Source organism: Electrona antarctica (genome assembly GCF_951216825.1).
Source record: "Electrona antarctica genome assembly, chromosome: 7".
Classification (NCBI taxonomy): Eukaryota; Metazoa; Chordata; class Actinopteri; order Myctophiformes; family Myctophidae; genus Electrona; species Electrona antarctica.
This window is the reverse complement of record NC_136812.1, coordinates 34,995,178-35,022,313: the sequence shown is the minus strand read 5'-3', so window position 1 is coordinate 35,022,313 and position 27,136 is coordinate 34,995,178. Positions and strand designations below refer to the sequence as shown.

The 27,136-nt window shown below is 41.7% G+C and overlaps 1 protein-coding gene across 2 annotated transcripts in view; it reads right to left on the bottom strand.

The window, feature by feature from the left end:
* Positions 1 to 5,381: 5,381 nt before the first annotated feature.
* The window catches only part of tprg1 (tumor protein p63 regulated 1), a 42,374-nt gene continuing 20,619 nt past the window's right edge, over positions 5,382 to 27,136 (bottom strand). Inside the window, exons 5-8 of one of the 2 annotated variants that reach the window (XR_013790432.1) lie at positions 25,923 to 26,099; positions 9,855 to 10,008; positions 6,649 to 6,901; positions 5,382 to 6,437 (exon numbers count right to left, since the gene is read on the bottom strand). Coding sequence is in view for 1 of the 2 variants with exons in the window: in XM_079506196.1 (XP_079362322.1) it covers positions 6,707 to 6,901; positions 9,855 to 10,008; positions 25,923 to 26,099 (526 nt within the window). In the remaining variant the exon portion in view is untranslated. Of the gene's footprint in view, positions 6,902 to 9,854; positions 10,009 to 25,922; positions 26,100 to 27,136 lie in introns of both variants that reach the window. The other variant, XM_079506196.1, reaches the window with a different exon arrangement.

Below are 27,136 nucleotides of genomic sequence, written 5' to 3'. Positions count from 1 at the left end.
ATGCAACACTGTGTGAGCTAGTAGAGTGGCTATTTTTTAAAAGGGCTCTAGTGGTTAGAAATAGGAAGAACCAACCACACATACTGTACTGTAGGTAGGTACAGTAAATGCTGGTTTATCCAGTAATACACGACACTACCTCTCTCTCAACTATAATTTGTAGCTCAATAAAAATATAAAGGGCATGTACTTACTACCGTAATATTTAGCTTAGCTCATGTACAGTATAAAATTCATAAGGCATTCATGAATATATACATGCTGTACATTAGATTGCTCACACAGCAAAGAAAATTAAGAGAAAATTGCAGAATGCTGTAGAATTCTCTAGGGACAAGCCCAACCTAAACGGAATTGCTCTGGAATATTCTGGGAGTGTGAACACCTAAATGCCATACTCCATTGACCACAGTCCCTCAGGAGTCTATACGTAGCTCCCTCCATTGTCGATCTACAAGCTCACAACTGTGTAGCGTTGCAATGCATTGAGAGTTGTAGATTGGATACTTTTACAAAATGTTTGTCTATTTCTGTCTAATGTTCGCCCACAGTACATGCCCAGAATAGGGACGCTAGGGTTAATTTAATAGATTAAGAACATACACAGTACTGTACAGTAAATAGCCTACACACCAAAAGACAATTAAGGTAAATTTCAGAGATTGCCATAGATTTCTCTTGGGACAAGCCCAACCTAAACAGAACTGCTCTGGATTATTTTGTGTGTGTGTGTGTGTGTGTGTGTGTGTCAGTGGGTGTGTTAATGCCAATCTTTAGCAACTGTCAGGAGAGGTGCAGCAGCCTGCCAGTTGATCAGTTTGATGTTGTACCTGTGGAAAATAATTGGACGGCTAAGCCATATTCTTTAGCCCCAGGCAACAGCTTACCTTTGCAGAATGGAATGCACCCATTAGAAGGCCTTGAAGGTGATTAATTTTGTGAGTCTATGCAGTGCTTTTCACCAGTGCAATGATACAGTACACGCCTGAATGCATGCAGCAGAGTGATGAAGGTTAATCACATTTACACATCTTCTCATGTAAATCAGTCAAATACTAAGCAGCCTTCTTGACTCCATTAACGCAAGAAGACAACTTGAGGAATTGATGCTTAATCACATTACACCAGGCATTTTGATGATTTCCAAACGAGTCATAATTCCAGTCATGAATAATTCATTGTGCATTGCAAACACTGTAAACATACAGTAGCTTGTGCAACTAAAAGCTATACTGAAGAAGAAGGTGGAGAAAGTGAGACATTGGACTACCTACCTTGTTCCTAACAAGACTGGGAAAGGAAGGAATTGCAGGATTTTTGAGCGGTGTCGCCGCTCCATTATGGAGCTATGTGTGTCCGTATGTTTGTCTCTGTGTGTGTGTGTATGTATGTATGTATGAATGTATGGTGAATTAAAGGGGCGACCATCTCTAAGGCCTCTAGAAATCTCATATAATCCCTTTGGGTGGTGGGTGAAGATCCATTGCGAGTCGCAGGCGCGGAAAACACATGCTAACACAGCAGTGATATGTTAGGAGCATGCATGCATTCTGAAGTTTATTACACAGAGTAATATATACAGTAGATCTATGACGTCCCTAGTAATTATGGAAACTATGATAAGAACAGAATGAGCAGGACCACGCTTGCATCTCATATCATATTGTACATACAGTCAGTCCTCTGATACAGTAGTAGACAATCATCATGTCATAGTTATCAATATGCTTATGCAGCATGTGTCGTCTGAGTCAGGCAGCTGAGGCCGGTCACTATAACAGTATGTATGTATGTATGTATGTATGTATGTATGTATGTGCACGGAACCAGGCACGTGAAAAGGTATTGTACAATGCATTTTCCCAAGTGTTTTGGGAAAAATGTCAAGTGGCATTTCTTTCTCGGCCTACTGTGTTAATGATTTGCGGCATTTTGTACAAAACTAACTAAAATTAGGATTGAATATGAGAAGTCAAACAGACCCATCTTGATCACATGACTATATAGAGATAATATGATTTTGATAAAATCTGAAGGATCTGAAAATATGTTTTACATAAGTTGCCTCCTGATGGCGCTATAAAGAGAAGATGTGAAAAATGCAGGTCAAAGGTTTTTCCTTGGCCTCTAGAGTGTGCATAGTTGCATACAAAGTTTTACACAGATCGGTGCAATTATCGGTAAAAACACGAATGGGCCCCTGTCCAGCCTTACAGTCTTTTTGGTCAGCTATATTTGATACTATTTCAGATGTGTTACAGTTGCCCATAGAGCCATCCCCTATTATTTCCCTATTTGGTGTCCTTCCTGAAACTATCCCCCTGCCTAAATATCAATCTGACCTGGTCGCTTTTGTGACGCTTCTGGCAAGACGTCTTATTCTCATGCATTGGAAAAAAACATACCCCCCCTCACATTCCCGTTGGATATCTGACATACTATATTTTTTAAAATTGGAAAAAATTAAATATACATTGCGTGGCTCAATCTCCAAATTCAATAGAGCATGGCAGCCTTTTCTATCTCATGTTGACCGTCTTACACTTGTGCCCCCGATTGAACCTGAATAGCTGTCGCCTGACTAGCCAACCTGTCTTGTCTGGATGATGTTTGTGACCAAGAACTGTAACTCTGTACATTGACTATATTGGAGTGGGGTTTTTATTTTTATTTGTATATATGTATATGTATGTTTTGTTTTGTTCTGAATGTTCTTTGGTTGTCTTGATTTGGAATTTGTGTGTTGTTTGTGTTTCAGTTTTTGTTGTATTTGTTACTCTGTTTGTATTTCTCAAGTTACTGCTATACTTGTAAAAAAAATAATAATTAATAAACAGAACATTAAAAAAAAAAAAAACACGAATGGGCCAGTTATAGCACCACCATGAGGCTGATGTGAAAACTTTCAAGTGGCATTTCTTCCTCAGCCTAGTGGGAATGTGCATGCAAAATTTCACACGTGATTTATTTTGTTCAAAACGGACCAATCCTGCAAACTTTGGAAGGCAATCTTAGCCAATGGGGATTGAATATGGGTGGACAGGTCAGTTGATGACATGACTATAGAGATAGTGTACTGTATATAGATTTGCGTGATGTATGGATAAAATGTGTACGAGTAATGTAAAGAAATATGTTTTGCAAAAGTTAGCCTCATGGTGGCGCTATAACAGGCCGCTGTTAAAAAATTGGGGCAGAGGTTCGTCGTTGGCATCCAGGGAGGGTGTGTGCAATAGAGGGTATGCGCATGCTTAAAGTGAATGGCACATCGAGTGGCAAAGCAACAGGCAAAGTGAGTTTAATTGTTTAATGTTGTTTAATGCAATCAGATAGGACTTTTCAGTAGGCATTCCTGCATAACTTCCGGGTTTGATGATGATGTCACGCGCATACTCTATTTGGCATCGGCCGGGCCAACAGTGCCAGAGATTAGCTGTGCACACGCACGCACGCACTCTTCCCATGCCTTCGGGCTGGTGGAGAGAAAAACCATACTAGTTGGGCTCGCCCCCTAGTGGTCTGTTTGCAATGAATGGGATATTAGATAAGTCAGTATTATGGTTGAAACCCCTAATAATTGATAGAAAATAGATTTCTCAATAATGGATTCTGTTAGGGTATGCTAAAATAACATACTAAAGATTTAGGGAATATTGAAAATGAAAATGATGCCTTTCCAGAACTAAATGTTCCCAAAATTGTAGTATGTTATTTAGCATACACAGCTAACAGAATACATTGAACATTTTCAACCATATACTGACCTATCTTGGATTCATTGCAAACAGACCACTAGTGGGTGAGCCCGACACGTTTAAGACGTTTTTTGGAAAGCCTTATGCCCAAATCTAACACCATGCCAAAAACCTAAAACTTGTCAACAAGTGCACAATCTTCATGAATTCCCTCCCAGCTATCGGTACCCATATTTTTCACACAGCGTGACACGTAGTGAGCTTATAGAGCTGCTACTTTCACTGAATGTTTGCCCCAGAATAGGGTTCATGTGCTTAATTAATTAATTACACGTTTCACGTGAATTGGTGTGAAAAACACAGCCTACTCATTGCTTGTACATGCTAGGCGGCAGCCTAATAACAGTCATTTTGGTCTTGAACATAATGCTTCTGATGCAAAAGGTACATCTAAGGACAGGGTGAGAGGACACACCTATATACTCTCACCTGAGTGCACTTTGCTCACAGAAACGTACAGTACACTCCCATGCCTACCTTTTTATAACTGCACTATAGAAGCTAATCATATACTGTATACAGTTGATTTACGGCTGCGTGCTCTCGCACACCGAAAAACAGCAGATCTACACGCTGTGAGCTTATAGATCTGCCAATTCTGGTGAGCAACACCAGCGTGCAACTAAGTTATTATTAAGCACCCTTATCCAGATGTTGAGCCCTGGAAGAGATGCTCATAGCTATTCTCCCAATGAATTGAAAGTACAACTAAATATATCCCTCCCCAGTGTCCCCACTCACAATCAGGAAGACTGAATTTGATATAATAAACAATAACCTAGAGTTGAAGAAGTAGTTTTAAGTACAGCAGGGGTTCATGAAGGGTTGTGCTCCATTCCTTTCCCCCTGCCTGCTGTAGTGAAGTGAATGCCAGCACAATAAAGGTCGGTTCCACATGATGACTGAAATTACTGTTATTATGCACAACCATGGAAACCAAAAGGCACACATCACCACTGAATGATAATGAAAGAGTTATTACTACAACACTGGCCATTGATGTGTATCGCATCTAGTTATCTAACACACACACACACACACACACACACACACACACACACACACACACACACAAAATGGCGAACCTGAACGCCTGCTCCAAGATGGCACGTCACGCAACGCCCCCGATTACATAACCTCAATATGGACAAAACATAGTAAAAATCTGGATGCATATTCAAAACATTTCAAGTGAGCTATTTCTTTTTAAACCCAGTTGTGCAATCTTGCACAAAGTTATGATCTGGAGGCGCCCTCACTACATTACTTTATATGTTCTCTGGCAGCTAATCCAGCTTTTCTTTGTACATCTTTTACAAATTGAAGAGCAGAAATATGGATGAGGTGCTTTGCTCCGGGGCAGAGCAGCGCTTGATCCAGGATTAGAGGCACGGCCTCATCCTGGGAGGAAACGCGTTAACCCCTTCCAACCCTACGGTTATGATACATGATCCTCAAGGTGCTGAACTTAAACGTATACTTTACCTTTTGCAATAACAGCTGCTTGTGTTTGAGCGACCGTCTACTTGACCTTGTTTCCTGGCTGAGAATGGCTCAAAAAGGACTTTGCGTTTGTTTGTTTGTTTTACATGTGTCAATCAGAAAAGGATGTGTTCCAAATTATGATGGGAATTAGTCACAAAATTGGTATTTTATTGGTGTAGTATTGCACTTTCAAACACTCAAAACATTGTGTATGAAAATGTGACCTGTTCTGCAACAATGGGTGTAAAAACAAATCTTTAGTGCACAAGATACAAAGGGCAACTTCGGCTAAGAATTAAGGGAGAAAGACCCCACAAAGTGAAAACAAAAAATCAGTCTTTAGTCTTTAGCACAGTTTGACTCATACTTTTTGTAAGCAGTAAGTACGTAAGTATCTCCCCAATATAATATGGTCACATCAGGATATGGAGAGTGAGCCAGTTCAGTTTGGCATTGCAGGGTGCCACAGTCAGGCTGTGGAGCACTGGAAGCTCCAGCCTGAAAATACACGTCATTTTAAGCATAGTGGGCAAGGTTCTCATATTAGGATGTCCAAACGGATGTGTCACTTTGGCAGTGTTCTCATTATATTTTCACTGTGGTGCGTGCGTGCGTGTGCGCACGCGTGCATGTGTGTGTGTATACACACGAGACTATATATATATATATATATATTATATAATATATATATATACACACTGTGTATATATATACTGTGTGTGTATATATATATATATATATATATATATATATATATATATATAGAGAGAGAGAGAGAGAGAGAGAGAGAGAGAGAGAGAGAGAGAGAGAGACACAGAGAGAGAGAGAGAGAGAGAGAGCGCGCGATAATTGTTTGTCAGTGATGCACCAAACAAAGCAAACAATAATCCGTAAGACTGATATCAACACACACACACACACAGATCTAGGGGAAATCCCAGCACCTCTGTAATAATTCACTATGAATGATAAAAACCAAACAGACTAATGTGCCCCCATGCTCCAGTGAACCTCTAAGGAGCTGAGTGGCACAGGGATGGGCTTTTAACTGGGGGATGAAGAAGGGGCTCCCGTTGTGACTGTATTGAATTACCACAGCACCGCCGCGGCAGCGACTCAAAGCTCCTTGAGATCAGCGGGGAGCCATCATCATCTTCAACAGCTGGGGTGAAATATGGATATTTCCTACAGCACATACTGGGAGTGTATAGTGTAATTGAAAGATCATATAGTGCACTTTTAGGGATCAAGGTTAACTGAAGTATCTACACATTCCAAAACAGGAAAACAGAAAAATAGGTCTAACAAAACATTGTAACATGCATAATAGAAAAGCATCCTAGCACCATCCCGCTATAATCTTTAAACCGTAACTAACCAAAGATCTGTATATATAAAAAATATTCACCTTATATCTGGCAGTAACTAGAAAAAGTCTTATTAAGTGGAATGTAGAAAAGAAGGTGTTAGAATCCAATGTTCCCTCGGGCCAGGGAGTAGCCCAGCTTGTTCTGGTTGCCAATGAAAGACATGAGGCCTACATAGGCCTCCACGAGGATGGGCTGATTCAGCTCCAAGACACCGTTGGCCTTCCCAGGAACAGGCTTCAAGGCATGGGCTTTCTGGGCTGCCTCTTTCAGCTGCTCACGGAAATTCTGGATCTGTGGACAAAAGGGGAGAATGGTCTCCGTGTCTGCCTATTCTTTTTACTCTAGACTCTAGAGCAGGGGTGGGCAACTTGGACGATAGACTATATTTCCACACTCACTCCAGAGGGCCACGTTGCATATTTCTGTCATGGAAAAAAATAGCCGATCTACAAGGTCAAAATTCATTTTTAATTGAAATCCTGAAAAGTAACTGGATTAAATGCATTTAACATAAGTTAACTTAATGAACTAAATACAAATACATTAGACATAAAAAAAGACACTGACATCTTAATCCTAGTCATTTAACTGCATATATAGACTGAAGTAATTAAAGCAGGTCATGTTTGCATGTTTGGAAAATCAGTATTCTGAGGGGCCACATTAAGTGGTGGTGGGGGCCGCATGTGGCCCCTGGGCCGCCAGTTGCCCATGTATGCTCTAGAGCGATCTTGGCGAATATGCCATTGCGTCTTCAATAAGCAATGGCATATTCTATCTGATCCATAGTAATTAATCATCTACTTCAAATACAACCCCCCCCCCCCCTCCCCCCCACAAAAGGTATATAAATAACCTGAAAAAAAAAAACCTGTAGCCTAGCAAATGTAAAACCTCTAGAAATGAAATGCCACGAATTAATGAACACAAAAGTAGCACACTGAGAAATGATAAGGAATATCCAGTAGCTGTCCATTTTAACTATATGCTAAAAATGATATCTCTCTAGTGTACATTTTACTGCCATAGAACAGACCAGCTCTGCCATCTAGAGGTCAGCTAGGAGGTGCTGCCCTGGCAGATGCAGGTGGAAAAAGGTGTGTGGGAAGTGAGACGGAAGCAGAGGGAGGACTGAGGCAGAGGCCAAGGGGTCAAAGCCGCTGTCAAATCACACGTCTGCTGTGACGCCTAAGTTGTCTGCGCTCAGGGTATTCTTTAAGGGGCCCTGTAAGGCACACCTCTCATTCTCAAGGACCGAGACACCCATTGAGCTGCATTCTTGCTCGATTGGCTTCCGGGTTTTTGCACACTGAGTGTGAGACTATGGTATGACAAAGCGCCCAGCAGCATTAGAGGCACTTGTTGAGTATTATTCTTATTATTACCTGTGCCAAGGAGGTAATGTTTCCGCCCCTACCCCTATCCGTTTGTCTGTCTGACTCAGGGTTTTTCAACGTTTTTGTCTGGGGACCCCCGAAAATGCTTTAGCCATGTCTCGCGATCCCCGCCCCCCTCACCACCACCAATACAAATTGGCCACTACAATAACCTTAATAATAGAGAAAATACATCACATATATATACTAAAACCAGATATAATCATTAAGGAAAGCTTATGCATGCACTATGTGTACTATGTAAACTCTCAATTTCCATTTTCCAGCCATTCAGTTGCAAACCCCCCACCCCTTTTTTCAATCATCGGGGGACCCCCCAAAATACCCCTGGTCTGTCTGACTGTCTATCTGTCTATTAGTAGGACTGGATTTGCACCTGGTTATGGACCTGATTAAGCAAAAGGTTGGTTATGGACCTGATTAACCAAAAGGTTGGTTATGGACCTGATTGACCAAAAGGTTGGTTATGGACCTGATTAACCAAAAGGTTGGTTATGGACCTGATTAACCAAAAGGTTGGTTATGGACCTGATTAACCAAAAGGTTGGTTATGGACCTGATTAACCAAAAGGTTGGTTATGGACCTGATTGACCAAAAGGTTGGTTATGGACCTGATTAACCAAAAGGTTGGTTATGGACCTGATTAACCAAAAGGTTGGTTATGGACCTGATTAACCAAAAGGTTGGTTATGGACCTGATTAACCAAAAGGTTGGTTATGGACCTGATTAACCAAAAGGTTGGTTATGGACCTGATTGACCAAAAGGTTGGTTATGGACCTGATTAACCAAAAGGTTGGTTATGGACCTGATTGACCAAAAGGTTGGTTATGGACCTGATTGACCAAAAGGTTGGTTATGGACCTGATTGACCAAAAGCGTGCGTAGCAAAACAAAAAAAAAGAATGAAATTTGAGTAAACTTCCAGTTTTTGGAACGTCGCCAAAGGGGACATTGTGGAGTGACATCGGACTCGGATTGGAGTCCCCCACTAACCAGTCAGCACAGGAAGTTCTGCACTCTCCTGAGCACATGTTGTATTATTCTCTTACTGTACCACAGGTACAGCATAAACCTGATATGTATTTAGTGGACAGTCTTCCATGGTACAAGTGAAATGTTATGCTATGCTTGGTTCAAGATACCTCATCTCTTTCCCAACTTCCACAATTTCAGTTTTGTACCAGCATCTTGTTTTATGCAGTTATTCCCAAACAGCATTTCAAAACACTGCATCACCTCTATCACAGTTTTGTCAAAACAACGAGTTAGGCACTCACCGTGAACACAAGTATTTACACAATGAATGTCGTATAGTAAAACATTACGTTTGGTATAAGTGGTACTGCAAATAAACATGCAGCCCTCAGTTATGGTTAATTTCTCCTTTTGATCTGTTTGATCTGACCTCCAGTTCCAAGGAAAATTATTTCCTTAGGCATGCCAACTTTTAAAGTTACCTGTAACTACACCGACTGGTGACAGAGGAGAAGTCATGAGTCATGTACAACATGTCATGGCAGATACATTACAAATGATGCTGCAGATCAATGCTTGATGCGTGACTAATCAAAGTGTTGCCACACCGTGTCACTGATGGGTCTTTGACCATTATTTAAATTAATTGCATTACTAAAATCTGAAAAACAAAAAGTAATCTATAAATTGGGTGCTTTTCTGAAAAATGTTCTTCCACTGTACAAATAGGGAAAGCCTTTCGATATGTCGATGTATATCATGTAATGTAATGTATACTGTTGATTGTATACTTTTATGAATCTGTGCTCCAAACCATGTGATCATGGTCGGGAGTTAAATAAATGATGATGATGATGATGATGACTTACGTCACAGAGGGTGGTGAAGTTCTCGTTGATGTTCCTCACAGGGTGGTAGGTGAAGGTAATGAAGGGATAGTCTGTGGTGAAGGGGTTCCACCGTGACGTGAAGGAGGGCTCTCTCATCCGGTCCCAGTAGATACGCACTCCCTCTCCTTCCCTCCTGACAAGAACCAAGAGGAAGCAACTACCATTATTTTAATTTCATTATGTTTTTAATGTTTTTAAACCATTTTGAATCATCAAGCAATACATTTTTACTTACCATAAAATAAGGTTATAAAGAACAAAATTATAGTAAATGCTCATCATAAGTTATGTGAGCTCAAACAAGACATCTTACAATTGCATAATATGCAATGACAAGCAATTCACTCAAATGTGAATGCATATTAGACATTTCTACATACCGGTAATACATAGAACAGAATGATTTACTGAATTAGATAAATAGTATGTTGATTAATTGTTTCTATTTACAGGTGATAACTTCACTTATAGTATATTGTCAATGTCAGAAAGAAATCTTGTATTTCCAGGTTTTATACAAATGTAATCAATGAAAAGTATTAACAAGCGCTTGTGACTAAAATAACTACACTGGATCCATTGGAACAGGTTCATATTTCCTCATTCCCTGAAAATAACAGTTTTGGACATACAGTAGGCTACAAGATGTGTGTCGTGTTATCCAGCTATTTGTAAATTTAAGTATTAATGCAGAGTGCTTCATGTCTTATTTGCCTACTGACCCCACGGTAACAATGCAAAGTTGCAAACGTACTGACAAAATCTATAATCTTTGTTCAGGGCTCATGCTTAATGTGCACTCACTCTCATGTTTACTAGGATTAGAGGTAATCTACAGTGTGCTCATCATATTTTTTATTTAGCCGTTCTATCTTTTTGTCATTTATTTAATGACAATGCCCTTGGGTCATACCTCTTTTCAGCCAAATGAAACCTCTGAAGATGAGACTTCCAGTTGGCTTAGAGCTAAAATAGTTCTTAAACCCTGCAGAGTCCCTCTTTGAAATGATGCTGGCATTGGATTGAATCCTGTGAAGGTCTTATACAAAGCTCTATTTACTGTTCGTCAGTGGCGCTCTCGTCTCTGGGTAGAATAAGACTGCCATACTAATCAAAACACAAACATACACAATCATTAAACACTAAAAGCTCCATCCACTACACACCATTTACCCTATTGTGCAGTATTTACATATAACATAATCTAAAATTGGATAGCCGCAAGAGTATAAGGCTACGAATATGAGATTTCCATACCTCCTTAAAATGTGGATTACATCAATTAATGCTTCAAGATATCATATTTCCCTTGAGCGATCATTTGAGCCATGTCAGAACTTGTTTTAGGTGAAGTTAATATTCAAGCGCATTCCTTCACACGCTCACTTACCTTTTCACCTGATTGGACAGAAAGAGATGCCTTTCTTTCCACGTTAAAATCCCACATCTCTCTGCGAGAGAGAGGTGTAGGCTTTTGACTAATGAAACCATGCAAGTAAAACGTTGACGGTTAGATGGAGCCTGGCAGGTGAATCAGGGAGCTTCTATGCTGCTAACTGGTAAAAGAGCATGGATCATGTAGCTGTATGGAACCCGAATTGATTCCTCAGAGATCGTTTTTCCATCATTCACCCTTTCTTCCCTTACATCAGCCTTACTTAGACATCTTATGACAGTGTTACACGCTATTCTATATCTTTATATATCTATATCTACACAATCACAATGCATGGGTGGATTGTATTATTTCATATAATTTCAACATTACTTGTCTTGTATCGTACTACTATGTTTTTCTCACATAACGATGTGCTGTGCTCATTTCATTGTGTATAAATCAAGCATCTGAAAAAGTAAATCGGTCCCGAGTGGCAAGGGTATTTTAGCTTTGCATGTCTCAGTTCCTCCCCCCCCCCCCCCCCCTTCCCCCCCTCAATTTCAGTTCTGTTTATTTAAGTGAGTTTGCTAGTTTAGTTTACTTTTTATTTTGTGAAAAGCTTTTAGTTTCGTTTTTATTTGAAACCTGTAATATGGCATAATTCGTCAGGGGCGAGAACCAAAAACATCATTAAATGTATTGTGTAATAAAAACATACCATTTAAAATAATTAGTCACAGTTCAAACTGGCACAGCAGAAAAGACAAATTTCATATTCACTCAAAATACTAGATTTAGCCTTCTATGTATGAACCTGACAAAGACAAATTTGTCTAGTAAACAAACAATACAGTTTTATTTCTTAAGATGATTAATAAATGGTGCATTTGAGTGGTGCAACCATAGAGTGCAGCACTCCATTGCCCAGCAATGTGTTTCCCTTTGTGTATGTATGTCTGTTTAGTGTACCAACCAAGCCCCCAGTAAGGCTATCCAACGTTGAAGCTGCCACCTACTGGCGAAAAGTGGAACTGCAACACGTTCATGGAGGTGGACGGACGTTCACGTGCGTAACGTGCGTCATCCTGGACCTAAAATGTGAGGTCCGGGCTGCTCTTCCGCTCGCTCGAGCCATTGAGTTATAATGGTACTTCCGGCAATCTTCCGGGTGCTTCAAATTGCCACTGAGCAACTTCCATTGAAATGAATAGCGGGGGGCTGTAGCTCCGATCCTCCCTCTATCCTTTATAACTCTATGGTACCAACAGGTGACAAAGTGGCGCTGTTGAGCTTCACATTGTGCACAGCTGCATGATGGGAAGCTGAGTTTTTAGCAGCCATTACGTGATTTCGGGTGTGACAGTAGTACAGTGAATACAGTACAGTACAGTACAGGGACCCCTTGGGGGCCCCCACACAGTAAGTCTCGCGGCTTGCCGGAACCTGGCCCGAACCCCTGGGCGCGTTCCTGCGGGTCTGGATGTTCCGGGGACCCTCCGGGGACGAACCAGGGACCCCCACACGGTAGAAACTATGCGCAGCTGCTAGACATGAGACTAATTAATTAGAGCGACAGAGAGAGAGAGAGGAGTGTGTGTGTGTATATGTGTGCGTGTGTGTCAATTTAACAAAGGTGCAGACGATCAGAAATCAGCAGAGAGTGAGTGATGTTTGCACTACTCTATGCCGAATTGAAGTGGACTCAGACCCAGACTTTTTTTTCCTCCCTGGAAATAAAAACGTCTGGGTTTCCGAGGCTAGCCACACGGTAACTCTGTTATTTCTCGACCGTTTCGGACGTGGGGCGGCTTGCCGGAACCGGACCGTCACCCTGGTCGCGTTCCTGGAAGTTCCGGGGACAACATTGGATACCCCCCAGAGACCCCCACACGGAGTTGCACGCACCACTCAGTTCACACGGGTGTGATTTTTATATAGCGTCTTTATCCAAGGCGCTTTAAAGAGATTGTGCATTACATTCACACACACACACACACACCGAGGCCAGGGGCAACCAAGGCACCAACCTGCACATCGGGAGCAATTAGGGGTTCAGAGTCTTGCTCAAGGACACTTCGACACCAACTCTGGGGGAGCCTGGGTTCAAACTGGCAACCTTGCGGTTTCCATCCGGTCACTCTACCCGTGAGCCACTGTCCCCTCAGTCCCTAGGAAATGAAGCGATCTTGTTGTCATCAACTAATACAACATTTGGGTGGAGTGAAAGTTTCCTTCAACAGGTTGGGACCCACAGGGCTCTGTATAAGGTGCAATTATTTTGCTGACATATACGTACAATATATACACAGTAGCTTTGAGCAGATAACTTCAGAAAAGCCTTGCAGCTCAGGTGTGATAGACAATGACAACTAAATGGAACCTAATGATCACCCAGGAAATATAAAATATATAATAATATATAAAATTATATAAATTATTAAATTACTCTCTGGGACAACATAAAAAGTTAAGATCATGGTTCGAACTGCTGTATAAAAAGATGATGGAATTCAAGCATTTTTGTATAATTTCAACAACACCAGCCATATTTCAGTAACTCACTTCACATGAATAGGAACAGATAACCATGGTTATCTGTAGTAATTGCAAGTAACTATTGGACACACACACACACACACACACACACACACACACACACACACACACACACACACACACACACACACACACACACACACACACACACACACACACACACACACACACACACACACACACACACACACACACACACTTCCAGGGAAACTCAAACAAATCTAGATTTTAGTATTACATCAGACGGCAATAATCTGTGTAAATCCTGTGCAGTGCATAAGCTAAGCATGCACAACCACTGACTCTCTTACACTTACATTTTATTATTTGAAAGTAATTCCCCAACACTTACATACAGAAAAACTAAATTAGTTGATGTTTATTCCACACATTTTACAGCGTGGCACTGGAAGGGCCAAGACTTCTAGAAGAGAGTCTTGTGAGACAAATCAAGCTGAAACCTTGCCCAAGTATAGAGATGCCTGACGTCATCCGACAGTAGTACCCACTGACATCATACTGTGTAGAATAGATGACTGACATTATAGACTGTCCACATCTGTCTATGGGCCACATGACATCCCACCCAATCCACATGGAAGCCATGGCGTTAATAGACCCCAGATAGGAATATGTCAATGAAAAAGGTCTATCAGCTATGTGACTAAATTGGTAATATGGCAGTATGGTCACTTTCTAATGCTAATTAGCTTGCACTTATTGACTGAAGGGGTCTATATTGATTTGTACAGTGTGGCTCTGCACGATTCTAGCCGTCAGAGTGACAGGGTCCTTGTGTGTGCGTGTGTGTGTGTGTGTGTGTCTGTCTGTCCGGAGCTCTAGACTTGAAATTCTCGCAAACCACTGGACCGTTCAACGAAAACTTTTGCAAATACTGTACACTGTGTAGCTTTGCATCTGCCTGTGTGAACGCAGCATTAGACTCACAAGTCTAAGATCCTCACTAACGCCACGCCGTTTCTATGTGGATTCCCAGATTCCCTTCATAATAATTAAACGTAGTTATTAATTGACTGCTTCACCAAAAAATAACAAATAAAATAATTAAATCAGTGTGAACAAATAAATGATGACTACTTCCTATATGAGGATTATGAGCGCCTATTGTTCTAAAGTTCTGTCCCTCTGACATTCTGATGTCCTCATTTCCTCATGTCTAGAACACACCTCGGGCCATAGTGTTTCCTGCCAAGCAGAATTAAACACCTGAGGCTAAACAATAGCACTTGTTGATAATGTCATGGTCCCAGGGAGGGGCTGAATTATAACGCAATTGTGTAACCCTGTTTACACAAGCACTTTCTATATGACAATGCTGCTGCTGAACCCAGTGTGCTGCCTCCTAAAGCCACTGTTGTGCTGAGAGAAAGGGGAGGATAGCAGACTTCACAGTGGCACAAAGGCAAAAGCCCAGGCTAAAAAGACTGATTATATGTCACTGAGAGGGGGGCAAAGATGGGGGGGGTGGTTTGTATACATTCCCCTTTGTGAGAGCACTGCGTTATTGCCCTTGTATAAATGGGGATATAAAAAAAAGCTTTGGAGAATTCCACAGGTAAGCTATCACTAGGAGGGGGACCGGCCCAGACAGGCAGAGCAGGGCTGGGCTTTCCAGCCAGAGGCCTTGGATGTCTTCTGTGTTTATACGTACGGCAGAGCTGAGCTTTTTGGACTTTCACTGAGCCCTGCGTCCTCATGAAGGTCATGTCAACAGAGAGACAAAAAAGTAACTAACCACTCCTCAGGCCAGGTTAACCACACCAAATCTCAGGTGGGCAATATTTAGGACAGTCAAAAACCTCTCGAGCTACTCATATGAGTGAGCTGTCCCAGTTGCACGATCAAATGAAGGGTCAAGTTGTGAAAATCCACCTCCTTCCATGAGTCATCGGGGCGGTGTGAATGCAAAAGGCCACTCATTCGCGCATCACATGAGGCACTGTATTCTTAGTTAAGCTTTAGGGCAAATCACTAGAAATTCCTTTGCCTTGCTGCTGAGAGGCTCGGACTCATAAGTCAACACACAAGATAAATATCAGGGCCAGCTCCAGTTGTCATGGCAAGTGTCCCACACTGTCTGACAGCCAACAAACAAATCCTCTGATTGCTCAATAGAGCCTGCAAGACTTTCAGTAATTCAACCATGGAGCCAGTGAACACGCTGCTCTACGATTTCCAGTTAATATGATCTACATAAAAGGATTAAAGACATAGATAAGGGGGAGGTAGGTGGTGGGGTGGTTGACGGGCTAGAAAAGGTAAGAAAGAGCCACAGAAAAGGTGAGCAACTTTTACATGTACAGTAGTGTATGCATTAATTTATTTAGTTTTAACACTGTGGTATTATACAATATACTGTTACATCCCTAGACACAATGACAATATCTTCACTATTAGAAAACATTTGCAGCTCTTTTGAAACTGTGAAGAGGAAAGAGATATGATTTCAAAGTAGAGAACATTTTATGTCAGTTAGAGAACTGAGACATGGGATCTTCAGGTTGACGTACAGACAAAACAAGTGTCCCCAGCCGTGTCTTGCATCGAGCCGGTTATTTTGGTTGATTAGGCACTCAAGTTTGCTATTGCAACTTGATCCAAGTTAAGACTGGTGAGTATTAACAGACACATATACTATGCAGTGCTGACACAGGACACAAACTGATGCCAGTGTGTCAGTTGAATATATCGGTGTATATACATTACAATTAAAGGTAATTTAAAGAGAGTGAACAACCTGCTTACTTTCCTCACTGAGTGACCCCAGAAGCCCTCCTTTAAGATCAGTTCAGTAATGATATATGATTATGTCAAATTAAATATGTCCACATGCAAGTATGACTTGTGCCTTAGCGCAGTTGTAAGTTCTGACACACAGATCACTAATTTCAGGGAAAGTACCCAAGGCAGCAGTGATCACATTGCGCTGTGCACAGTGCGCCCTCTGCTGTTTCATTTTGAAAGCATCTCAGACTTCTACTTTCTTCTGTGGTCAAGTAATAAGACACAATTGAAAGAATGATTGTCATGTTTTTAACACGTCTCCACCCTTTGGGAATTTAGAGATTAACTATACAACACAAAGATGACGAGTTAATCACCATCAGTGGATAAAGAGACTAATTATGTCAATTTAATAATTGAAAGTGCTGGGAAAGCACTATCTATACACCAGCACTAATGCTGGTAAAACTCTGGGAATTTTATTTGAGGGAAGGGAAATAAATAGGCCATAATGCTTCATTGTTGCCTTATCTGATCTAAAGACAGACAGCAGGACTGGGATTTACTTCTCAACTTCATAAATGAGCTTTCTTTTGCAGAAGAAACTCCTTGTGGGAGTTTCTTAAATCCCTGCACTCACACCTTTTTAGATAGGGATAATAAAAAAGAAAAGTAACTGCAATGATGTGCGGGTACAGTACTGCAGTAATTACCTTGTCTAGACAGTTTGGAAACAAGGCACTTTTGAACACATCTTTCTCCCCAAAGATGCTGAATATACTGACTGCATTTCACTCCATGAACACCTGGAGAATGTGGCAGGAAAACATAAACCACCATGGCTAAAAATACAGATCCTCCCATAAGGCCTTACTGTATATTGTATACACTACCTCAGGGGTAGGCAACCTTGCCAACATTGGCACAGGGGAGGGTGATCACTGGCACACTGGCATAAGTGTGAGAGAAGTTTTTTCTTTTAAAATTAAATATTCCCAAAAAGTATAGTCAGTTAAATTAAGTCCACTCACATCTACAAATTACATGATCATTTACATCCTGCACATATTGTACATTCATTCAAACTCCTAACTCATGACTGGGGAGGGAGTAGGTGGGTTATTGCTCTGAGTTTAATGATCATTACATCCTGAAAATATTTCTAAGGTTATGTGTATCCTATGGACTATCAAAATCAGTTGGGAATATTTAATTCTGATGTGGTGTCATAATTATACGGTATGGCACACTGACTATCTCGAAAATGAAAACATGGCACTTCATGTGAAAAAGGTTGCAGACCCCTGATAGACACACTGCAAAATCCTGTATCAAATTGACACTTAAAAATAACCAATCTGGGTATGACTTAGTTATGGCAGTTTGAAAGTGGTTAAATTGACACTAAAGATTTTAGAGTGCAGGGATGACTCTGGGCCCACATTCAGGAACTTGGAACAGGGAAGGAGACAGGCATCTGACCAGACATACAGTAGAAGGAGAGGAACAGGGAAGGAGACAGGCATCTGACCAGACATACAGTAGAAGGAGACAGGCATCTGACCATAGACATACAGTAGAAGGAGAAGAACAGGGAAGGAGACAGGCATCTGACCATAGAGATACAGTAGAAGGAGAAGAACAGGGAAGGAGACAGGCATCTGACCATAGACATACAGTAGAAGGAGAAGAACAGGGAAGGAGACAGGCATCTGACCATAGACATACAGTAGAAGGAGAAGAACAGGGAAGGAGACAGGCATCTGACCATAGACATACAGTAGAAGCCTCCTTCGGCTCCGGGGCATGTGTATCTCGACTCTCGAGAGTAGGCAACATGGAGGCAAGCTTTTGCAGAAGCTTTCCAAGCTTTTCATGCCAATAGCTTCTCATGCCAATGAAGCTCATTGTCTCCACCAGGCCGAAGGCATGTGGAGAGAGTATGTTTTGCACTCCGACCATGTGTGTGTCTGTCCGTGTCTGTCCGTGTGTGTGTGTGTGTGTGTGTGTGTGTGTGTCCGTTACCAGCTAATCTCCGGCACCATTGGCCCAATCCATGCCAAATTTTGCACACACACTCCCTAGATGCCAACGATGAACCTCTGCCCCACATTTTCCTGAACGGACGACTTTTGTAAAACACATTTTTTGCTATTACTCTTCCAGATTCTGTCCAAAAATCCTGCAAATCCCGCAAATGAAGCACTTAGTATATCCATCAGATCAAAACCACGGAGATCGCCCTGGATTAGGAGATACGAGGCATTCTTTCTGCCAGCTAAGTGAACGGGACGCTAATATGAATTAAGAGGGAAGCGTACGGTGGCCTTAGAGGCTCACTCAAAAACAAAAAAAGGAAAAAATTCAGAATATTATTCTCTCGCCTGATATCATTGAGGATGCGCTAGGACGTGTACACACGTCCTATAAATCCATCGATTGGATTCCCTATGACATTTCCAGACGTCCTATGGATGTTAAGGCCACAGATGGCACCCTTTTCGCATTGGCCTATTATAGCGCCATCAGGAGGCCACAACCTGACCTGCCCTGGTGGAGACCTAGAATTGATAAGTCCCGGAAAAGACGCGCTGTGATTGGCCAGTAGTCACTTGAGTGGCAGCGACGCAGCGTGCCTTCCGCACTTCTGCTTGACTTCCACCTTACACAAAATGTCGCAGCTCGCTTGGTCTTCAACAAACGAAAAGTCTCACACGTCTCCCCCTTCTCCGCTCCCTCCATTGGCTCCCGGTCGCTGCCCACACAGAATACAAAACTCTGATGCTGGCATTCAAAGCAACCAAAGGCATGGCTCCCCCATATCTTACAAGTATGATCGAACGCTACAAACCCTCCCGCGCACTCAGATCAGCCAACGCAGGGAAGCTGGAAGTACCTTCACTAAAAACGCCGGGACAACGCTCCACACGTCCCAAACTCTTCTCCCTTCTGGCTCCAAAACTATGGAATGCACTTCCCATTACAATCAGAACTGCAGCCTCACTCCCAATCTTCCGCCGTAGTCTCAAAACCCACCTTTTCAGACTCTATGGCCCGTAGCACTTGCCCTAGCCCCTTAGATAGCACTTTATGTAGACTTGGATAGCATTTTATACAGACTTATAGCATGTTACGTAGACAGCACTATAATTGCATTTTATGTAGTCATAGCACTTTATAGTACATGTGTATAGGATAATATAGTATAGTATGTATAGTTTATATATATAGCTTCATTATACAGTATAGATACTCCACTGTTCTTAGCTTACGCACGTTTCATGATAACTACTTTTTATGTATGTGATGTATGCCATGCTTTTTGTTATTGCTTAATGTAAATCGGTCTGGATTAAATTGTACACTGGAGACGGCCAATGAGGCATCTATTGTTTTTTTATATCTATGCATCTGAAAACACACAGAGTACACTCAGGGTGCGTTCGGAAATGCGCGCCGGGAGCACACTCGCCTATTAGTTTGTATTGGCAGTGCGCTCAGTGTGCCTATATAGGAACGCACCCTTAGTTGGATTACAAACTTTGAAAAGGTTTAAAAAGTAGTGAAAATAGGAGATCTACAAGCTCACAGCGCGCGCGCGCGCGCACGCACGCACGCACGCACGCACGCACGCACGCACGCACGCACGCACGCACGCACGCACGCACGCACGCACGCGCGCGCGGCGCGCGCGCGCGCGCGCGCGCGCGCGCGCGCAGCGCGCGCGCACGCACGCACACACACACACACACACACACACACACACACACACACACACACACACACACACACACACACACACACACACACACACACACACACACACACACACACACACACACACACACACACACACACACACACACACACACACACACACACACACACACACACACACACACACACACACACACACACACACACACACACACACACACACACACACACACACACACACACACACACACACACACACACACACACACACACACACACACACACACACACACACACACACACACACACACACACACACACACACACACACACACACACACACACACACACACACACACACACACACACACACACACACACACACGCCCCCATTTGGAACCAAGACCCCGGTATGTATGTGTGGCACTAGAGGGTCATGGTGTCTTCTAATCTAGATGGCTTGCCTCTGAGGAGCCACACCTGGCATAACACTGCAAAATTGTGTAATATGTACAAATTTCAGTTGTGACTGTCAAGTCATAGTAGCAAAATGATGTATCATTGTGGGTGAATATTGTCTAAATTCATAGGAAGGAAGAAGAATGAGATGTTGCAATGTTACAGTAAATCAACTTCTACTGTATGTGTTTGAAATAGACACAAAGTAAATGGAGAGACATTTTGTTGGACTTTTGAAGCATTAGAACATGGGTTTATTGGAGTGGGTTTTCTTTTCTTTTTTTTTAATATATGTATATATGTATTTTTTGTTTTGTTTTGTTCTGAATGTTCTTTGGTTGTCTTGATTTGAATTTGTGTGTTTGTGTTTAAGTTTTTTTGTATTTGTTACTCTGTTTGTATTTCTCAATTTACTTCTATATTTGTAAAAAAAAAAAAAAGAATAAACAGAACATTAAAAAAAAAAAAAAAAAGAACATGGGTTTTCAACAGGTGGACCGTGGACCACTGGTGGTCCGTGGAGGTATTGCATGTGGTCCCTGACCATTCATTTAGTAATGTAGGATTTGTTGATTTGTTTTAAATGTTCTTTCCACTAGTTGAGAAACCGTGAACTGAATAACCTGGTGACCTATGATGAGTCCATCCATGTAGTCATTTACTGAGTTGGAGTTCAAGAAATTCAACAGAAAAAGGGAGTTAGAATCTCAAGAAGGGGAAAGTGCACCGAATTGTCTGGTTGAGTCATTATTATAGGACATTTTACCAGTAGTAGTCAACGGTTGAGAAACAGTGGGATGCATAGCAAGTGTTAACTTACAAACAGAGTGTGAGAGAGAATGAAGACAGAAGAGGGAGATTTGTTTGTGGGTTCAGCCTTTTTTCTAATTCAAAGTGTCTCTTTACTGTTGAACTCCCGGGTGGTTTCGACTAACATTATATTCATAATTGAATATGTGCGCACTGCACAGATAAAGCCTAGAAGAACTATGGCCGCCTTCCCCGAGCACTTCACACCACATTACGTTTTATTCGTCAAATTAACTTTACTTGGTCTGGTGTCCCCAGAGCCTTTCTTTAAAAAGGTTGGGATGAAACAAAGGACTACATTAGGTTTGCCACTTATCAGTTCAGTGACAGCTATGCACTCCTCACCCCATAAAAACTCATCTCTGAACCACACCTAATGTTAGCTCCACCATTCTAGTACAGTTCTGTACATGCTCCCTTGTCCCACTAACTCTTACCCTCTCCAGGCAGCCTTACACCATGGGCTCTTAAGCCTGATTTATACTTGGTTGCATGGACTGTTGAGTGCAACCAAGTATAAATCAAAACGCGCCGGAGCGTGACACTTTTTGAGCTTGTAGATTGGCTCAAGACACCAGCTCGCAACTTAAGTATATATTGGGCATTAGCTTTGCCTCATTAGTGTGATCGATTGGCTGATTGAAAATTATATTTCAGTGTATGTAGAATGGGTACCTTTAAAAGGAAGTCAATACAAAAACTGTTGTGGACGACACCATGATAAAGCACTCAGACTTGTTTAAAACAGGGTCCACCATTTTCATCAGAATATTTAAAGACGTACAAATATACAGATCTATTAAAAAAACTGGAAATGATCATATAAAGAAAGTAAAAAAGGGAAAAACATGTACAGTAATATGGGGAAAAAGGGGTGGAGGGTAACTCAGACTTTATCGCTATCAACTTTATTCTGCCCCAATTTTTTTTTACTCTTTTTCCTACTTCATACTTTTAAAATGTTCAGCTTCATTGGGAATGGGCTTCTTTTCACCTTTTTGAAATTTGGCGTAGTTTAAACAATATATATTTAACTTTTTAGAATCTGTTTAAGTCTATGGTACACTCAAGCTATGATAAACTAGATTGCTGTATATCCTTGATTGGCCTGTCAACAAACCAACCAAACAACAGAGCACTTAATTGGCCACCAGTAAGCAAATCCCAACGAAAATCTATTTGGGGGTGCTTGTTTTGGTTCACGCAACATCCTGTAACATGTGCATAGTTTTAAAACAAATGCATGACTTTTTAAATCACTTGAGATTAAAGAACAAGGCGAGCATGCCAGGCCTTGAGCTGCGCCTGAGTGACGAAAGGAAAAATGCAGTCGGACAAATTGTGCTGTCGGACCAAAAGTCCAAATGTACTTGGCAAATACCAACGACCACTAAACGGTACACAATCACTATATTATTATTTTTTGGTGAAAAAGTGTCATGCAACATATAGTAGAAGGAATTATGTCACTGAGAAAGTTTCAGTTTAGTTTGGTGTCCCTACAGTATTTTGGGCAAGTAAAAACAGCATTTTCACTCTCCTTCCCTGTAGCCAACAGGAAAGGCCATGGGACCAGCAGACGTCATCCTATTAGGTTACTTACTATTACTGTAGGTTTTAATAACTCTGAGAGTGGCTACACTCTCAGAATTTATACAGACCTGTATGGACCCATTTGGAACCCCCTCTAGTTGGACCCCCCTAGGTGGACCAGACTTTGACAACCACTGGGTTATGAGATATATCGTGTGCAAATGCGAAATGTACATGTAGGCTTGATGGGGTCATGGCGTCTTGTAGATGGCTTGCCTCATAGGAGCCACAGTGATATACCGTACCGTAATATTGTCTATAGTCATAGGAAGGACGAATAACGAGATGTTGCAATGTCAATCAACTTCCTAACTCTTCTGTGTGTTTGAAATAGACAAGAAGCAATTTGAGAGAGCAACGATTACCAGTTGTTGAATGTATAATTAGACATACAAACCTACATATTATGTATGTGACAGAACCTGACATCATATCTTACTTGGCTAGGCGGATTGTCCTTTGGGTGAGCGATAGATATTTTGTTTCCCATATGTTTCCCTGAATGCAAATGTGGTTACACATAATGCTGCAGTGGCAATTTATGTTGTCACGAACTTGACAGTGACAGACAAGTTAAAATCCTACGTAATTGCAGTAATCTGTCAGCCTGGATGGAAATACAGTAGGGTCAAGGGATGCCAAAATTGGACCAATTTCGATGCATGATGCAGATAATTTGGTTAGTTAGTTTTATAGGCCAATGTTAAAACTACTCTCTCATGAATATATTAATGAGAAAATCCTTTACCTGGATGTTAAGAGTGCAATAGTGCACACAGCACAGTAATAATAATCATTCCATTGTAACAAATACAGTATGAGACAGGATGCTGTTGTTGTGACACAGCTCTGACAAGGAATTCCTTAACGTAGTCTGATGTAGGGATGCAAATATCGATTATATTCTAAATTATTCTATCAATTTCTTTTTGACGTGAAATACATTCTAATAGAATTTTCAGAATCAAGTAAATCTATTAGGCTGATTAACCACTTAAGCACTTTATACCTTGTCGTACAATGCAGAGGTGGAAATAGGGTGAGTTTTGCGTCCCAAAACGCAGATTATTGATAATGGACCCATCCTTGTCAGGGTCTGGGCATCCCTTCTGGGCACTTTTCCCTGAGCATGAGCCACTTCCAATGTGATTAAACCAGCGATCATGTTAAATTAAGCAAATTCATAATATCTTTCTGGTTCCAAGCGGTGTCCCTGTTGGCTGTCTACACCTAAAAGCGCACATTTCAAACCCACAAAACATACGATTTTGTCGTCTTTACTTTTGTTATATCCATAATGGACGACATGCCCCCAGTCTCTTAACTTAATTTTTCCCTCCACGGACATGGGACAAAACAGATTATAAAGTAAATAATAAACTTGGTGGGCCTTAGGGCTGAGCACCATAGACATATAAAGGTAGACGCCCCTTTCGGCTCTGGAGCATATGTGTTCAAGGGAGGGCAATAAAATCCCGAGATTCCTTGCGAAGCACCGCGGAAGCATGAGTGTGTGTCACAGAGCGCATGTCCCGGAAAAGATGCGATGTGATTGGCCAGTAGTCACTTGAGTGGCAGTGTGACGTTGCGTGCCTTCCACTCTTCCGGCGTATTTCCTCCCCCAGTGTAAATTCTTCCGCCCTCCCATCGACACACATGGCTCCAACGAACTGCAGCGGCCAATGAGGCATCTATTCTTTTAACATCTATGCTGAGCAGTGATCACAGCCCTCTACTGGCTCTGGGACTGCGAGATTTTAGCCCCAATGGCAAGTACTGTATACCAAGCAGGCGTGTCATGTCAGCTGTCAATCATTCAACTCAATGAAAACCAATGGAACTGATTTGGGCTGTAAAGAATCAGCCCATTTTGACATTTTGTGTTTTTCTTGTAACTTTTTGATGCTGTTGCTGCTTTGGATTCTACCAGAATATAAAAGTATCTCTTCTAAAACATTTTAATAATTTCTCATCTTTCTTCTATAGGATAGGGGGGGCTGAGCCCCACTTGCCCATTTATACCAGCCACCCCTGGAACCCACGTCAGTGCAGTGCCTGCCCGCATGTTTCCAACAACATATTGTACATTTTGAATTTTGATCGTACCAAAGAACGGATTCAGATAAGAAAAAAAAACAAGATGAATGCCATAATATGTTCAAGTTCATAAGAACACTCAACAGCCACATCTGTTCATATGCAGGTCTTTGATGTTGGCGTTGATAAAAAGGGAAGTAACCCTGTTGCTGAGAACATGCAAAGCTCAAACATTTCCCTACACAAATGACAAGCAGACAAAGAGCTGTTCATAAAAAACAACTAAACCGGCTGCACCATACCAATGGACATGCATATGCAATAGTGTACACAATTATTTGTAAACTTGTATAGTCTCATATTATATACATATTATATACATATTATTATGTATAGTATGTACAGTACCAATTAACGGCTAATGGTGATATTTTGCCTTTGACAATTTTGATATGAGTTTTTGTCTCTTATTTAGTAGAAATTTGAGTCCTGCCACAAAATAATTTGTGCTACAACACACAGCTAAATCCTGCGCCTTAATTTAACTCAGTTAAGTTAAATTAAATTACCACTCAGGATTTGACTGTGCGTTTTCCGGTGACTGGCTGCTGTAGTGACACCAAGAAAGTTAAATGAAGTTGTATTACAGTCTATTGCCTTATCTCTTCAGTTACCGATGCCGAACACCAGGACAAATACTGTACACTAGGTTTAAAAATGAGGAGTCGTGTGGTTGAAGGTGGGACACTCACGCTAGCAGGGAGCGCTCCGGGAAACTGAACGTCCCGTGGGAGACGCGGTCCACGAAGTTGAGCGGGACCCTCTGGATCTGCTCACAATGGAGCATCATGAAGTCGTACTTGCAGATGAGCAGGCTGTTGGTCGTTATGACCAAAAGACGCTCCTTCTCGTTGTTCCAGTGATCCACCCTGAAGAAGGAACAGGCACAGAGGGAGTTACAGCCCCACCGATGCCAGATTTGTGTGTACGACGCCAATCCCAAAGACCCCCGACTAGGCGACTACTGATGTTTTGACTGATACTTTGTCGAAAAAGTAGATTTTAGAATCAATTTGATTTGGTTAAAGTTTAAAATGTTCACAACATTGAACTTAAGCAAACAAACAAATAAATTCAAATTAACAAATTACATCAATAACTATTATTAATTAAGTCAATTTTGATATGTATGTGTATGTGTGTGTGTGCATAATTAGCCCTTCACTAAGTCCCTCCCCAACCCATCCTTGTCCAATAGGCACGTTAGCAGTGAAGAAAGCTTGACCTGCATAGCAACCGTTGCTAAACTATTTGGATTGGCATTGGACAATCGCTTTTTGGGGTGGGATTTAGTGAAGGGCTAATTGCCATCAAATATTGGCCGATATATACCAACACAGTCGATATATCGGTCTGGCCCTAGAAGGAATGCAAGGCCTGGCAACAGTTTCACTTCATTTCCTTTGCAATGAGAATGACTGCAGCCCAGATGTTGGCATCCATATTTCCAGCGCATATAGCCTTTCCAGTGTTAGCGAACCAACACAGCGCATTGTGTGTGCAGATGGTGACTGTCGGCAGGCATGATATCAGTGTGTAATACAAGGTGACGCGGTAGACAGATGGTCAGAGAGACTTGTCTTGATGCCCTGCACCGTTGACATGCTCTGCACATAATATGTTCGCCCTCTGTATACCTATTATTTGCAGTAGAACTGCCCACATGCTTGCGCTGCTTACGTACTGTTTTCGTGAAGTTTTTGTACACTTATCGGCCTCAGGGCCTGTATGTACGTAGTATGCTGTACGAAAGCTCACCATCTCACTTCCATCTTCCAACACTGTACCAGTACCGTATTTCTTTGGTACGGCCAGAGTTCCCCCATGCACCTGGCTGCATCTTCCCTGCCAGAATCAATATTGGATTCTGTTGAATGTATGTACTGTAGAATATACCTGGGCTACC